Here is a 17,190-nt window from a genome sequence, read left to right on the forward strand (position 1 = left end):
GCCTTGAGTCTTAGTTGCAGGGTGTAGAACTTAGTTGCCTTGCAGCATACGGGATCTTAGTTCCCTGACCAGGGATCAAACCCGTGTCCCCCCCTGGAAGGAGGAAGCTTAACCACTGGGCTGCCAAGGAAGTCCCTGGACTGTTGGTCTTTTAAACGAGGAAACTTCAAGGCGGGCAGAGTAATGGTATACTGTATGTCATGCTCTTTGTAAGGCCAAACTGAAGTTGCTTTTGAGTTGTGAGGGGACTTTGATGCATCGTTGTCTCCAAGAAAAGATGTCTGTAAGCTCCGTGGAGATGTCGGTCTTCACTGTCGTGAGTGAGACTCCTGGCTCGGGAGGCATGTTAATGGCTCACAACCGCCCACTTGGCAGCCACTGCCACCCTACCCCCGAGACTTCACCGAGCCAAGAATGTCATCTCAGTTGTTTTTTTTGTCTCCTTTGCAGCCCGAGAGAATAAACCCAGAGCTCAACCAGAAGGGATACAGCGTGAAGTCCGACATCTGGAGTTTGGGCATCACCATGGTAGCGTGTGATAATAATTGTGGGCTGGGGGGCAGGGGGGTTGGGGCATGAAGCTGGGGTGGGGTGGACCTTGAGAGCAAGAGGTGGACGCCCTTGAAGCTGATGTGAGAGAGCAAGATCGTCTGCAGAGCGGGGCGGCAGAAACACTGAACTGAAACTGGGCAAACCCAGTTCTCTTCATTCTACCTCCAAGGAGTTTAGCGCCCTTGAGTGACGGATGGAGTCACACAGCCTGTCTCTCTGTCCTGAGCTGTAAACCGAGAGGGTCTGGCTGCCGTTCCTGAGAGTTATCCTTACGGCTTAAATGTAAACTACTCGAATCAAGCATGCAGAAGCTCAGGCTACTCCAAGAGCACGAATCTGTGCAGACCCTGATAGAGCTTTTTAAAAAATTTTGTTTTATATTGGAGCATGTTTTGTTAGTTGCTCAGTGTGTCCGACTCTTCACAATCCCATGGACTGTAGCCCGCCAGGCTCCTCTGTCCATGGGATTTCCTAGGCGAGAATACTGGAATGAGTAGCCATTCCCTTCTCCAGGGGACCTTCCTGACCCAGGGATTGGACCCAGGTCTCCCACGTTTAAGGCAGATTCTTCGCCCTCTCAGCCACCTAGTTGATTAACAATGTTGTGTGGTTTCAGGAGTACAGTGAAGCGATGCAGTTATGCTTGTATCTATTATTTTCAAATTCCTTTCCCACTTAGGTTATTAGAGAATGTTGAGCCGAGTTCCCTGTGCTGTATAGCAGGCCCTTGTGCGTTGTCTGTTTTAAAGACAGCACTGTGTACATGTCCATCTCAAACTCCCAATCTATGCCACCCGTCCTAGACCCTGATACGGAGAGCTTTGTTATCCAAGACATGGGCTCAGCTTCCCAGAATATGGTTATGAGAGAAGTCTTGGCTGTTGACTACCGGTATAGCCCCAACACATAGTAACAAACAGGCTTATTTCCTCAGGCACAGCCCTGAAGTTATATACGGTGAGAGTCCGATTTGTAACTGCTGCTCGTAAATTTTTAGTGTATCACCGAGGTCTGGAAGGATCCATGGTGGTCCTGGTTCCTTCCCAGACACAGCAGCTGAGTAAATCCCGTGAGCTATTTCACATCCTTGCCCAGAAGGCACGTGATCTTGTAACAGCAAAGCGGCCTTTACTCAAGTCCAAAAACAGAGCAGTCATTTGGCCCAGTTTGATTTCATTCCAGCATGTGACCAGCAGATGGCAGCAGAGGTAAGCGTCTTTGGGCGAGAACTGCTTTTTAGACTCACCGTTTGAAAACCTGGCCCCTTTCCTCCTGAAGTTGCACACTGCTGGCTCACAGTTTTATGAAGTGCCGCACTGGGTTTCAGCGAGGTTGTTGTTCAGTCGCTCAGTTGTGTTCGACTCTTTGCGACCCCATGGAGTGCAGCACGCCAGGCTTCCCTGTCCATCACCAACTCCCGGAGTTTAGTCAAACTCATGTCCATTGAGTCAGTGATGCCATCCAGCCATCTCATCCTCTGTCGTCTCCTTCTCTTCCTACCTTCAATCTTTCCCAGAATCAGGGTCTTTCCCAATGAGTCAGTTCTTCGCATCAGGTGGCCAAAGTATTGGAGCTTCAGCATCAGTCCTTCGAGTGAATATTCAGGGTGAATTTCCTCTTAGTGAGGACCCGCTTTTATACAGGCTTGAGGGGCTGTCTCCCGGATGATGTCACCCCTAGCTCCAGGACGTGCAGGCACACCGACAGTGAATATGGCATCATTGGGGTCCCCTCTGCACGTTTCACCAGACTCTCTGTCTGGTTGCCCCCCGGTTCTCCTGGGACGACATGGATGCCCCAGCGGCTGACTGGTACCCAGTAACCCAGAGTCAGCTCTCATCTCCTGTGCACCTCTCCCCTCCAGATCGAGCTGGCCATCCTCCGGTTTCCCTACGACTCGTGGGGGACTCCTTTCCAGCAGCTCAAACAGGTGGTGGAGGAGCCGTCGCCGCAGCTGCCCGCAGACAAGTTCTCCGAAGAGTTTGTTGACTTTACCTCACAGTGGTAAGAGAGCCCATCTCCCAGAAGCCAGGGCGAAGGCAGAAGGGGTCCTCCTGACTTCCTCCATTGGTCTAATCCACGTGCCCACATCCACTCCCAGTGTTGACGGAGTGTATCCTCCTTGCTAAGCAACAAAGACGGCTCTGCCTGGTCCCCGCTGAGCTCAGAGCCACAGAGGGGAGTGTCCCCGCTCATTCATTCTAGCCTAGGTCCAGAGGGAGACGGGCACTGGGTCTTTGGGGGCAACTCAGAGGAAAGGCCTTAGGGGAGAGTTTCTGGAAGAGATAAATCCCGAGCTGGGAAAAGGTGAGGTGTGTGCCAGGGAAAAGGGAAGTGGAGGAGGAGGCGGTGTTCCAGGTGGGAGGAACCTCATGCACCCCGTCACAGGCATGGGAAACTGTTTCATGAGAGGCTGAGCCATTTGATGTGGGCCAGGGCATAAAGAGAGAGGTGGGGCACCCACGGGAGGGCTCGGGTAGAGAGGAGATATGACGCAAAGAATTACCCTGGAGAAGACGACGGAGGCTACATTCAGAGCTGCCCTTAGGCACCTGGAAGTCTTACCGAGTGATTCTGGTGTTTTAGGCTGAATCTTAGAGAAGCCTTGCTCACTGACGGCTCTGCTTGCCAGAAGTGGACAGCGGGCAGTTCCAGCTGGGGAGGGGGCACGTCTGAGAAGGGAAAATAACGTTGGGGTGGAGAGATGGAACGAGCCATACTGATGCCGTGAGTTTGTCTTCATGGGAATCGCGGGTGGAATTGAGGGAACTGGAAGAGGGGATTGTTTTTCTCCAGAAAACCTGGTGATTTCCGTCTGCATGGGCCCCAGGGTGCCCGGCGTGACTTAGTGCTGATGATCATGGCAAGGGATGCTGGAAAGAAGGTGCCGTGACGGAGCGCAGGCCATGAGCCAGGGCAGAGGCCGTGGGAGATGCTGGAAGCCCGGCTGTGGTCGCCCAGGGGACCGGCTCTGCTCACTTGGCACTAAGGAAGGGGCTGGTGTTCTGCTGCCCATTGGAGAGGCTGGCTTCCCCAAGGTTACCCTTCCTTGGCCGCCACGCGCTTTGGAAGAGGCATTCTGAACGCAACTTTTACTGCAAAACGTGGTAGCACCAAGCAGCTGTCTGTTGTTTGTGAAGCGAAGGCCCCTTGGGTTTTTCACCAGCTCTAGGCCCGTCACCCCTGGTACTTTCCCCTAAAGACATATGAGGCTGACTTGCCGTTGTTTTTGTCTTGGCTGAACGGCCGGAGAGGCTGGAGTGATGGGCGGTGTGACGCTCGCCTGTTGGATGCCGCTGGATGCGTATCAGTGCTTTCCCCTGGGCGCCTGGGTGGTGTCCCCTCTCTACTCTCCTTGCTGGAGCCTCCAGGTGTGGTGGTTACACCTGCCCGGCTGAGATGGCTTCAGGATCGTGCCTTCTGGTTTCAAGGACCCGGTGTCTGTTGTTTGTTCCTTGTCCTCGAGGGTTTAAAAGTCACGGAGGAAAGGGATGATTTGTCTTGGATGGTTCAGACCCGTCATTCTCCAGAGGGGTGGTGAGGAGGAAGGATCTTATTTAAGGAAGCTTTTCAGACTCTCTGCTTTGTAACCTTTCTCCCACCTGGGCCTTTTCCCCAAGATTCTGGGAACTTCAGAAGACTTTGATAAGAACAAAGCTGGTGTGAAAAGCTTGACAAAGCCAAGTGGCCTGGTGTGAATCACCAGTTTAATCTAATGGTTCTCAGCTCCGGTTGCCTGCTTATACAATGTGACAGACCTTTCAGATGTGACCCCTTGGCCTCAGAGATTCCGATTTAATTGGTCTGGGAGGGGGTGGTCCTGAATACCAGGGTTGATGGGATGTTCCCACATCATTTTCCTGGAGGGCTGTCATCGGAACCCCTGACTTATGCCTACCATCTGTGGACCAGTTGTCAACTGCCTTCTGTTCAGAAAGCTGCTTCTCTTCTACAATTTATTGAGAAATCATTCAATTACTTTATCTTTCATCAACTTTTCTTCTTACTTAGAACTTCCCCTAGAGTCAAAGTGCTAAAGCTTTTCACAGGTGTCTTTTGTTTTTTAGATGAAAGCCTTGGAGAACTGAAAGTTCCCTGATTCTCATGTTTGCACGCGTTTGTGAAAGTTGCAGCTTCCTGTGTGGCTGCTCTCCGTACAGCGCGCTGGCCCTGGCCACAGGGCAGAATGTCTTCGTGGCCGTCGCCAGGGCTGGCTTTGCCTGCTCCTCCTCTGTTTAGCCCCAGGAGCCGCTTCCCCTGCTGCTGCGCTTTCATCTGGGGCTTCCGCTGGGTGGTCACAGTCCACTGGTCACTGCTGGTCAGCTGACAGTTGTTGTGGTTGTTCAGTCGCTCAGTTGTATCTGACTCTTTGTGACCCTGTGGACTGCAGCATGCTAGGCTTCCCTGTCCTTCACCATCTCCCAGAGTTTACTCAAACTCATGTCTATGGAGTTGGTGATGCCATCCAACTGTCTCATCCTCTGTCACCCCATTCTCCTGCTTTCAATCCTTCCCAGCATCAGGGTCTTTTCCAGCTCTTTGCATCAGGCGGCCAAAGTACGGGAGCTTCAGTCCTTCCAGTGAATATTCAGGGTTGATTTCCTTTAGGATGGACTGGTTTGATCTCCTTGAAGTCCATGGGACCCTCAAGCCCTCCAGAGTCTTCTCCAGCACCACAGTTTGAAAGCATCAATTCTTTGGCAGTCAGCCTTCTTTATGGTCCAACTCTCACATCAGTACATGACTACTGGAAAACCCAGAGCTTTGGCTATATGGACTTTTGTCGGCAAAGTGATGTCTCTGCTTAATACGCTGCCTAGGTTTATCATAGCTAATCTCTCAAGGAGCAAACATCTTTTAGCTTTGTGGCTGCAGTCACCATCTGCAGTGATTTTGGAGCTCAAGAAAATAAAATCTGTCACCGTTTCCACTTTTTCCACTTCTGTTTGCCACGAAGTGATGGGACTGGATGCCGTGATCTGATTTTTGTGGGAGAGTAGGGCACTCATTTGCTATCACTCCCCGAGTTATGACTTGATAGAGCCCAGGGTTCCGCTGGCATCCTTCTTTAGCAGTAACATCAGAGGGGGTGAGGGGAGGAGAGAACACGAAAGAGAGTCAGAACGTTTATTCCATATGAACTTGAACAAGAGCAGCAACAGCAGAGATTTCCTACAAACCCTTCCTTTCTGTACTTATTTTCAAACAAGCGTGTCCCTACTCTTCCTTCCCTACACGTGGCCTTCTTTTTTTGTATAAAATTTCGTTTATATGTTTGCTTTTATTTTTGGCCAGGCCACGTCTTCGTTGCTGCTCGGCCTTTCCCTGGTCTGAGAGCGGGGGGCTCCTCTCCGCTTCCGGCGTGTGGGCTTCTCACGCGTGGCTTCTCTCACTGCCAACCACGGGCTCTGGGCGTGTGGGCTTCAGCATTTGCGCCTCATGGAGTCAGGACTGTGTCTCCTGGGCTCCAGAGCACAGGCTCAGGAGTTGTGGTGTGCAGGCTTAGTAGCTCCACAGCATGTGGGATCTCCCTGGGCCAGGGATCGAACCTGTGTCCCTTGCACTGGCAGGCAGATTCTTCACCGCTGAGGCACCAGGGACGCCCACGTGGCTCTCTTATCTCAGGGCCTTTAAAGAGTTCCTGGAGGAGCTGGCCATCGAGGCCTTGTTTGGGATTCACAATAGAGAAATGAAAAGGCCTTACACCCTGGTCCTGCAGAAGGTTTCACAAATGAGTTTCTACAAAAATGGAATCTTGGCAGGCTTGCGTTCTTTCACCATAACCTCTTTCAGTTGGACACAGGCTTGGGGGCTGAGAGTCGCTCCCTAGAGACCAGCTGAGCCAAGTGCCCCAAAGCTTGACTTCCTTCCTGCTGAGCCTTCAGGCCTGTTTAAGAGCTCAGTGCCCTGTCCACTGGCCCGAAGTCCGTTGGAGGTCAGAGACCCGCCCAAACACTGGTCCTGTCTGACTCAGAGAAACAGGCACAAAATAGAGACGATCAAACATAGTTGCTGACTTGTTCAGGAAGGACGGTAAAAAGAGGCCCTGGGTATTTACGAAGCTCAGGACAAATGTATGGCTTGGGAGGCGAGCTGTGTTTTTCTTCTGAGGATGCTCCCAGGAGCCTTTCTGGGAAACGGTCAGTTCAGGGGGATTCAAAGGGGCAGAACCCCTCGGCTCAGCACACACTTGAAGCTAGCAGCTCTCAGCATGGCACGGAGCTGTGTTTCAGTGTCAGCTACGGTCAGGAGTGTGTGTTGTGGCATTTGGAAGGGGAATTAGGGCAGTTAGCTAATTGCACGCTTGAAAACGACAAGCCACTTGAAAATTCAAAAGTCTGACTCAGATCCAAAAAGAAATTGGTGTAGCTTTGAACTCCACAGTTGTTATTTGGTGCTGAATTTCAAGTGCTTCCTATTCAACGTGGAAAATTTGCTTTTCTCCATAACCTCACCCTGAGTATTTTGCTATTCTTAGCCCATGTTTTGAAGTGTTCTTGATTTAAAAGGTGGAGAGCATGGGTTGTATCAGTTATATTAAATCAATAAACAGCTTTGGTGTGCTGTGTAAATATTTTCCGTCAACACTCTGCAGTACTGCTTGTACGTTTCAAGCTTTCTAATCGGAGGCCATGAGTCAAAAATAACCTGTTCAGCAGCAATCTTTGAGGTTTTAGGAATTCTTTTTTGAAAAGATAAATCTTGATGTGCGGCAGAGGCCAACACGATACTGTAGAGTGGTCGTCCTCCAATAGTTGTGTTTTTTTCCTATACTTCTCAAAAAAAGAAAGAAATCAAAGTGCTTGCTGGGGAACTGTCCTGGGCATTATGGGATGTTGAGCGACAGCCTCGGTTTCCACCCGTTAGATGTGAATTACAACCCCGAGCACCACCAGCTGCGTTAACTAGAAGTGCCTCCAGACGTCCCCGAGTGTGCCTTGGACGGCAAAGCCACCTGCAGCTGGGGACTGCTGGTGGAGCCTTCTGGAGTCGCAGCACATAGGCACACAAGGCTTCATCGGTGGGGGCTGGAGGTCTCCTCGTTGCGCGCAGACACGCCTTCCCGTGGCACCCCGGCCGTGATGCGCTGGCTTCCTCTCTCACTCGTTCTTGTTTGAGCCTCAGTTGGGACGGACGCGCTCTCGCCAGCTGTCCGGGCGGTGAGGCCGCTGGGCGTGGACTGGCCTGCAGTCAGCCCTCTGTCCCCGCCTCTGCCAGTTCCCTGTCTCAGGCTCCCTGCCCTCCACTGCAGCGCTGCCTGGAGTCCGTGGGGAGGCTGCTCTTGGCTGTTTTGATTCAAAAAGCTTCTTCTTTTTTTTTTTTCATCTCGAGTTTTTTTCAACCCCGATCATTTCAGCCGTTTCCATCTCTGGTTCGGCCTCTGGGCCTGCCCTCGATTGTCACCCTCCATGGAGTGGGGCTCACGTCACACCTCACAGGTCTCACTTGCTCCAGGTGGTCCATTAGTGCAAATCCCGGCCACCCACTATTCCGTCACTTTTTGAGTTCCTTCCACGCCAGGCAGACGTCCTTTCCATTCGTGGATGGTTTTAGGGCCCGTGGGTAGAGAGCTCTGCGGGTTGCCTCACAAATCATACTTTTCAAAACCATCCTTTCCTCCATTCTGTAACCTGGGATTCCAACTCCAAATAAATTTTCTTTTCTCTTCCATTTTAAGGCTGCAGGTGGACGAAGGGGTGGGTTTCTTCTCACGGCGGTTTTATGACTGTTGCCTCTGGTATCAGATGTGATTAAAGGTCTGTGTGCATAGACAGCTGGATGATGGGTGCCCCTTGTGTAGTGCAGGGCCGCCATGGGTTTCTGAGAAGAACCACTGCTAAGTCCACGGCCAGCAAGCTTTCCCCGGCATCAGCCGAGCGGTCGTTGAGCAGCAGTGGCCTTAGGTGTTCTGCGTCCGTAGTGCTTCTGTCTCAAGCAGGTTCAGCAGGGAGCATATAAAAGCAAATTGTACCTGCAAGGAAATCAGAAGCAGAGAGAACCAGGTATTGGAGATAATGAACAGACAACGGTAATTTAAGAAACACCTGCCAGGGTCTTTGCAAGAGGGGGTGGATTAAAAGCTGTTTTGAAGGAAAGTGAATATATATTTTGATATATAATAAAGGCTAGTTTTTATGTCATTGGTTAAGAAACGTAAGGAAAGCAAACACACACAGCCTCAGCCTTCCTGTTAAGGTACAGAGTGATTTCAAGCACTGCCGGGCAGTGTAACTGAAGAGGAAAGTCGAGGCAGGAGATTTATGTTTTCAGTACATTTTTAAAGGTGGTTCTGTTTGGTCTTCTGCAGGTTCTGAAATCCTAGTCTAGTGGAAACACAGATGGTTTCTAGATTTTAATGTGATTTTTTTTTTCCTTTAAGCTTGAAGAAGAATTCCAAAGAAAGGCCAACATATCCAGAGCTTATGGTGAGTATTGTTAGGGGAGTAGATGAGTCCAGACTAACAGTTGGAACAGGGGAAGTGGATGACATCTAAATCATGATCCGGACTTCCCTGGTGGTCTAGTGGTTAACTCTCTGCCTTCCTAATGCAGGGGGTGCCAGGTCGATCCCTGCTCAGGGAGTTAAGATCCCACGTGCCTCCTGGCTGGAAAACCTGAACATAAAACAGAAGCAATATCATAACAGATTCGACAAGGACCTTAAAAATGGCCCACATCAAAAAAAAAAAAAAAAAAGTCTTTCAAAAAGAACATATTTTAAAAAAAAAGCGCAGTCAGGCATCATCTCACATCTGGAAGGTTTGAAAGATAAGAGAGGAACTCTGGGGAAGATGCAGAGAAAAGAGGCTCCCTGGTAGGATGTGAACTGGTCCAGCCAGGATAGAAAACCTCACCAAATGAAAAATAGCACCATCTTATGATTAATGATTCCACTTCTGGGCACAGATCTGAAGGAAATGAAATCACTATCTTGAAGAAATATCTGAACCCCCAAGTTCACTGCAGCATTATTTATCTCGGCCAAGATGTGGAAACAATCTGAGTGTCCATTAATGAATGCAGAGATAAAGAAAACGTAATACATACCCACACGTGCATACAATGGAATATTACTCAAGCATTAAAAAAGGAAATCCTGTCATTTACAACAACGTGGGCGAAGCCTGAGGGCATTATTCTAAGTGAAATAAGTCAGACAGAAAAAGCAAATACTGCATGATCTCACTTAAGTGTGGAATCTTAAAAAAACAGTTTACGGGGTGTGTGGGTTGGGGGCAATGGATAAAGGTGGTCAGAGAACACAAGTTTCTGTTTCCCAGATGAGTAAGACCTGCGTGGGGGCTAGAGTCACCACCACTCGACCGTATACTTGAAAGTTGCCAGGAGACGAGAGCATACCTGGGTGGCCTCAGCAGATTCCATGGATTTTCAGTTCTTCTGGTTAAGCTTGAATTTAAGTCTGAACCGTATGTCGACTGGATGACTGAATAGATGCTAGGAAAAGTTTGAGGAGAGACGGACTGGGCATTTTTGGGGGCATCTTTGTCCCCTTTAAAAAGGCAGTCCTGCGATTTTCCTTGATGGTCCAGTGGCTAAGACTCCACGCCTGTGCTGCAGGGGACATGGGTTCAATCCCTGGCCTGGGAACTAAGATTCCGAAAGTCTCACAGCGCGGCCAATAAATAAATAATTAATTAAATAAAAATAAACCAATAAAATAGAAAGACAGCCCCGGGACTTGCCTGGTGGTCCAGTGGTTAGGACTTTGCATTTCCACTACAGGAGTCATGGGTTTGATCCCTGGTCAGGGAACTAAGTGGAGAAGGAAATGGCAACCCACTCCAGTGTTCTTGCCTGGAGACTCCCAGGGACGGCTGAGCCTGGTGGGCTGCTGTCTATGGGGTCACACAGAGTCGGACACAACAAGTGACTTAGCGGCACCAGCAGGGAACTAAGACCCTACATGTCATGCAGCGTGGCCAATAAAATAAAAATTAAAAAAAGTAACACAGTGAAATATAAAGGCAGCCCGTGGGGACTCAGCATTCAACTAACACCCACGGTTGAGGCAGAAGGGGAGGTGAGTCATGCCTGAGTAGATCTTAGCCTGCCACACGTTTAGGTTCAACATTTCCTCTCTGCTTATGTGGATAGTAGCCAGCCAGAGGCCTTTTCAATCCTGGCTACTTTGTTTTAGAATTCTTGTGCAACCCCCAGAGCATTTTAAACTTTGATTCCACATAAAGTGCAACCCGCACAGAGCGGTTCCTGCAGGGTTCTGTACTCTTGTTTTAAAGGTGCCTTCTTTGTCACTTTTTTTTTCAGATGAAAGTACGTTTTCTTTATATGTCTGACTATTGAAAATGCATACCCTGTTTCCCCCCAACCCCCCTTCCAAGTGACTTCTTATCAGAAGTTTCAATGGAGCACACCTGAGAAAAATTGCTGAGTCCTTGCTTAACACCCTTGGGCAACTGATGTTGAAGCTGCCTTTGCAATCTGTCCCGACACCGTGGGCTCTGGTGGTCTGCGAATTAGTGCTGTAGGACCGTGCCGGTCACTGCCGTACCCCCCCCCCACCGCCTTTTATGGCAGCGTCTTCGTGGCACTGGGGATGGACTTGCCTTGTGAGGTCATGACTGCCTCCTGCTTTCCGGTGGGATTGAGGTTTCTCAGTGGAAACTCTGAGTCCAAACGCTTTGGCTGAAGCCTCAGGAAAACACAGGCTGAGAGGTGATTGTTGAGGTTGTAGGAGTTGGTGAAGAGGTAGAAAAAAAAATCCTCTTTCTAGGTGAAGCACAGTATAATTAAGGCCCCAACCCAGACATATACCTCTTATAGAAATCCCAAATGTTTTGTTCCCTGTTTGGGTTGAGGCGTGGACAGGCTTTAAGGTCATCTCATTTGCTTTCTCTTTCAAGCTCCCACTGGGGGCTGTAACTGAGTAGGACTTGTTCTTTGGGGTATGGGGCCAGCCAGCGTTTTTGTAAAGGATTGTTGGATAGACAGGGTTCGGGCTTCCCAGGTGACTCGTGGTAAAAAAACTGTCCATGTCCATGCAGGACACGCAGGTTCGATCCCTGGGTCGGGAAGATCCCATGGAGAAAAAAGTGGCAACCCACTCCAGTATTTTTGCCTGGAGAATCCCATGGATGGGGGAGCCTGGCGGGCTACAGTCTGTAGGGTTGCAAAAGAGTCGGACCACAATAAAGTAGATCCTTCAGGCTCTGTGGGCTGCTGCGACAACTTGACTTCTGTTTTAGCATGAGAGCTGCCATACCCAGTGGGTAGACACAGGAGTGTGGCTGTGTACCAATAAAACTGTTTCAGAAATAGGCAGTCCTCTGGATTTGGCCCCTGGTCCATCAATTGTTGACCCCTGTCCTAGATGAAAACCACCAGAAACAAAACCCAGGAGACTCCAGTGATGGTCCAGGGAGGTGATTATGTCCTCCGAATGTCCTGGGATGTCCCAGATTGAACCACATTGTTAAACAGAGATGATGTTGTTGTTTAGTTGCCAAGTTGTGACTGACTCTGTGACTTCATGGACTGCAGCCCGCCAGGCCCCTCTGTCCATGGGATTCTCCAGGCAAGAACAGTGGCGTGGGTTGCCATTTCCTCCTCCCGGGGATCTTCCCCACCCAGGGGCAAAACCTGCGTCTTCTGCGTTGGCAGGTGGGTTCCTTACCATCTGGGCCTCCAGGGAAGCCCTAGGCAGGGCTGACTGACCTCCTAAACTGCGGTCTTGCAGGGGAGCTGGAGACCCTTGGCGCTGGTGGCGATGCTCCAGGCTAGGTGTTCAAGTTCTCCCTGTACCCGGCCCCTCTTGGTTAATTAATTAATGGCTGCGCAGGGTCTTCCTTGCTGCGCACGGCCTTCTCGAGTTGCAGCGGTCGGGCGCCGCTGCGCATGCGCTAGGGCTCGCCGGCTTCCGTAGTCGTGACGCAGCCGCTCTGCTGCCCCGTGACACACGGGCTCTTCCCGGAACAGGGATCGAACCCGTGTCCGCCGCGTCGGCGGGTGGGATTTGTCACCGCTTGACCGCCAGGGAAGTCCAGTGCCCTCCCCGCTCCTCCTGAGAAGCCCAGCCTGGGTCTGTGGTCTGGGGGCGATTCCACGGCGTCGCCTCTGCTGTCTGCTGGTTGCTCGCCTTGCTATTCTTAGCCGGCCGCTTCTAGAAGCCGCTGGTTCCCTCCCAGCCCTTTACAGCCTCGAAACCCACACAGGAGACACGTCCACTTTCCATGTTCACAGCCTGCCTGCTCCTCCTGCCCGCGGCTCTCACGGTGCTTTCCCGGCCTGAGAATAAGCCGAAAGGTGCCTGAGGAGTTGTTTTTTTTTTTTTTCCTTTGAGACATCAGGCGCGGTTATTGAATTCCGTCGCAGACCTAGGCTAGATCCCCTGAGCCAGGCACCGACCAAAAGACAGGATGGGGCTGGCGGGCGTTGGGAGCAGTCCCTGGGACACGCTGAGACCGGACGTGTCCTGTTTTGGTAGTGAAAGGCTTCAGAGGACATGCAAAGCTCTCTAAATGTCGAGGGGACGTGGGAAAGCTAATAAGCACGATGGTGAAACACTCGGTAAGGGTGCTGTGTGAGTGGTTAGTGAGCAGAAGTAGTTTATTCATCCGGGAGCCTCCAGAGACTGCACCCACACCTGGGGCTCAGGTTGATACGGCTATGAAGCACCCAGTGGCAAAGCCAGAAAACCTCTCTCTTTTTCTGAGTCACTGTACTTAGTGCTGACCACCGACCTTATTTGGGGCTTGCTTTCTTAGTTCCTTTCCTCTGCATTGTTTTCTAAAATGTCCATGGGTGGGCATTCCAGGTTCCCACAGGGCTGAGTCATCCAGCCCTGTGCTCTCAGGTTTAAAACAAATATAATTAGAAAACCTAGAGCTCGGCAACACGTAGGCTGTGAACTAAAATCCTCAAAGTCAGGGGAAGCGGAGTGAGTCACCTACACGTCTGTGTGCAGAAACGCTCATATTTAGCTGTTGACGGGTCCCTGAGAGGAGCAATGCTTCCAGAGAGTTGGGAGGGGGCCCTGCTAGCTCAGGCTCTCAGTTCCGCCTGGAGGAATTGTTCTTTTTGGTTTGATCCGTTGGTTTTGATTGTACTGGGAGGATTGTGGACCGTGAGCCGATGTGTCCAGTCCTAACTGGGGGTGTGAGGTTCCTGGCTGTCAGCCAGGCGCTTCCCGTCACTGAGTTGAGCTACTTGAGGAGGACGGCCCTGGGGCAGAGCCTCTGGCTTCGTTTCCTTCAGAATCGTTTTGAAATGTGTGGCTTCCTGCATTGGACCATGCTTTTTCCCCCAGCAAAGAGCACGACGTGATGTCAAGTTTACGGAATCTGAGCAGCATGAGCAGAGACCACCTTTTTGCTTCTCGGTTTTTAATCTCCTTTTCTCCACCCAGACCTAGGGTTGGGCAGGCTACTTTATTTTCCACAAGGATCAGATCATCGTGGAGAGACATAAGGATCACTCTTCATCAGTGTGCTGTGCTTCGTGGCTCAGCCGTGCCCGACTCTTTGCGACCCCGTGGACTGCAGCCCACCAGGCTCCTCTGTCCATGGGACTCTCCAGGCAAGGATCCTGGAGTGGGCTGCCATGCCCTCCTCCACGGGATCCTTCCAGGGATCGGATCCAGGTCTCCCACGTTGCAGGCAGGTTCTTTACTGTCTGAGTCACCAGGGAAGCCCTGTTATCAATAGATGTGACATAAAAAGTAACACTTTTAGCTGTCTCAGTGCAAACCAGCTCTCCAGTGTTAAGCGCGAGCGATGCCCGTTTACTGTTCCAAAATCTGGTTTCTCATTCTACCACTCCTTGGGAACTGAATGTGCCTAAATCTCTAAAATGTCTTATTATTTTGCTACTTTGTCTGAAAATTACTTTCTAGGTGACAGGGTTATTTGTAAGCTGAATCTTCGAGCCATCTTTGCTCCTCCTTGTATTTACCCATTGATGGGATGTATACGGCCTTCCCTGATGGCTCTAGTGGTAAAGAACCTGCCTGCCAGTGCAGAAGCCGTAAGAGACGTGGGCTTGATCCCTGGGTGGGGAAGCTCCCCTGGAGCAGGGCATGGCAACCCACTCCAGTATTCTTGCCCAGAGAATCCCGTGGACAGAGGAGGAGCCTGGCAGGCTACGGTCCATCAGGCAGCACAGAGTCGGACACGACTGAAGCAGCTTGGCACGCATGCCTTGCACACATGCATGGGATGCCCACAGCCTAGTTACATACGCACGTTTTAAAGCAGTGGATACTCCGCCATGGAATCAAAAAGCGATACCAAGATGAGAGCAGCGGCTGAATGACATCTTTAAGAATCCGCATCCCTGAGTGTGTACTTGGTTACTTGGTTTGGGAAGGGGTAGAAAGAATCTAGTTTAAGCCTGATAGGGGTGCTTAGTTAACTAACCAGGTCTGTCCATTGCTAATCTCATGCGTTGTCAGAGACCAGTATTAACAGAAGGCATTTTTCTTTTCTTCACCAGCAACATCCGTTTTTCACCCTACACGAATCCAAAGCGACAGACGTGGCATCTTTTGTAAAATCGATTCTCGGAGACTAAAAACCATGGACTCCATCGGTTGACCCTCCTGTGGATTGGTGGGTTTACAGGCTGATGTTCACTAAAGCGCCAATAGAAACTCATCTTTGAGATAATTTAACCCTGCCTTTCAGAAGGTTTTTTTTCTTCCCCATTTTCTCTTTTTCCCCCTCCAAAGGGGGCCTTGGAATCTATAGTTATAGGATGAACTGTCTAGATGGATGAAATATGATAAAGGCTTAGGACTTAAAAAGGTGATTAAATATTTAATGACGTGTCATATGAGTCCCTAAGCTTTTCAGACTTCTGTTCTTTACAAAACGGATACATTGGTAAAAAGGTAAAAAAGGTGCTACAGTAATGATGAAATTGTAAGTAGATCTGTAGTCTGTCCCACTCATTACTTTAATATTTATGTTTAAGCAGTTGGTTGACAAGGTTCCATTTTATGTGAGGAGGGAGAGACGAAAAACAAGATTGGGTTGGCAGTATTTATAGGCTTTTTTATTTTTTAAGTTGGATCGTGTCTGTGGTCCAGAAGAAATTATTTCATGCGCACCTTTGGGATTCTGATAAAAGTATCCACCAGGAGTTCAAGTGGCGCGTCTGTTCCCGCTGCTGTGGCTGCTGCCGTGCTCCTCAATTTCTGCCCCACCCGGGGTCGTAACCGCGTATTCCTGTGAAGCGGCAACGTTGCCTGGTCATACACTATTTTCCCAACTTTGGAAGACAAAAAAATCACTCTTGTCGCAGCTCAGAGAGTCACAGATCCGACTGTTCTGTTGGCCCTTGTGGTGTAGGAATAACGGAATGTGATTTGCGATGCGGTTTTCCATCACCTACCTATGTGTGTGTGTGTGTGTGTGACGTCACAAATTCTGCGAATGGCCATTATAAGTAACATCCATCTTTGGTAAGAAGGAGGTTTGCCAGTCCTGAGGGGAAGTTTGTCTCCCCACCCAGAGAGCCAGTGCCTGCCTCTGCTGTGGCCTCCTATAGAGTGTCAGCCCCAGGGACTGCCTTTGGCCTTAATGTCACCTTGCTTCTTTTGGTTTGGTTTTCTGTTCACGGAAGAAGCCTTCTTGTAAAGGGCAGGGCTGCAGTAGAAGAAAAATAAAGGCAGGGAGCAGTTTCTTGATGAAGTGGGAAGATCATGGGGGTGCTGGCTGAATTCTTGGGGACCAACGGCTGAGTCCAAGGCGCGCTCTCCTTTGGCGGTGGCTCACTCCGCGGCGGGAGGCTGGCTCCGTGGTGGATTCCCAGCAGGCTGACGAGGCGCCAGAAGCTCTTTCTCGTGGCCAGAACCACGAGGTCTGGGTTCTTGGAAGGTCACGGAGTGAAGTGGTCCACAGGGAAGATACAACCCGTGACAACTGGGAAGCGTTGCTTTGGGGCATTGTGTTAACATGAAGCTACTCCTGCAGCACGAGGACAGAGGGATTTTATTTTAAAAAGAGATTTTAAAAAGTTTCCAAAGACAACACAGGCTGCTCCTTTCTTTGCCTCAAGTTCACAGATGGGGAGAGAGCGTTGCTCCCTTGAGCACTCCGAGTGCAGCCCTGTCTCCTCTTTTGGCTTTGGAAGCGCAGTCCTGTCTTTTTCTCTCTTTGCACTTGCTCCTTGTTCTCGGCATCCTGTTCACGCCCAGAGAGAGGAAGGCATGTCCGTCCACTTGTTCATCTTCGTTTCCAAGACACACCTGTTTGATAAACGTCCAACTCATCTGCTTTGATGCTACTCCCGTCTCATCTTTTTCCAGCCAGAAAAAAAGGGAATTATCCCAGTGGTCATGGCCATTCACTTTCCTACCCTTCTTTCTAAATCTGGAAGCTTCTCTCTTTGAGATGCAGAGGGAAGAAAATCACAAGAATAAGGCATCCATCTTCTTAAAAAAAATAGAAAAAAAATCTGAGGCCATTTCATGACAGCTGTTGGTGAAATTTTTAAGCAAAACGTCCCTCTGGTCTGAGTCAGGTGACTCTTGCCTCTTGTCCAGTGTGTCTTTTACTTTCAAATATTCTTAACTAACCGTGTTCCTCATGTGTTCACCTCTGCTGTCTGTGAGCCCAGGGCCTGAGCTTGCAAAACAAGCACACTTGGGTGGAGAAGGAG

General features: G+C 50.2%; 1 protein-coding gene across 2 annotated transcripts in view; it reads left to right on the forward strand.

The window, feature by feature from the left end:
• MAP2K6 (mitogen-activated protein kinase kinase 6) overlaps positions 1 to 15,363 on the forward strand; it is a 107,627-nt gene extending 92,264 nt beyond the window's left edge. For both annotated transcript variants that reach the window (XM_040244415.1, XM_040244416.1), the window contains exons 9-12: positions 451 to 528; positions 2,417 to 2,556; positions 8,933 to 8,978; positions 15,022 to 15,363. In XM_040244415.1, coding sequence (XP_040100349.1) covers positions 451 to 528; positions 2,417 to 2,556; positions 8,933 to 8,978; positions 15,022 to 15,099 — 342 coding nt within the window. In that variant the 3' untranslated portion in view covers positions 15,100 to 15,363. The remainder of the gene's footprint in view (positions 1 to 450; positions 529 to 2,416; positions 2,557 to 8,932; positions 8,979 to 15,021) is intronic.
• Positions 15,364 to 17,190: the final 1,827 nt, after the last annotated feature.

Source organism: Oryx dammah, unplaced genomic scaffold, assembly GCF_014754425.2.
Source record: "Oryx dammah isolate SB20612 unplaced genomic scaffold, SCBI_Odam_1.1 HiC_scaffold_8, whole genome shotgun sequence".
NCBI classification, from domain to species: Eukaryota; Metazoa; Chordata; class Mammalia; order Artiodactyla; family Bovidae; genus Oryx; species Oryx dammah.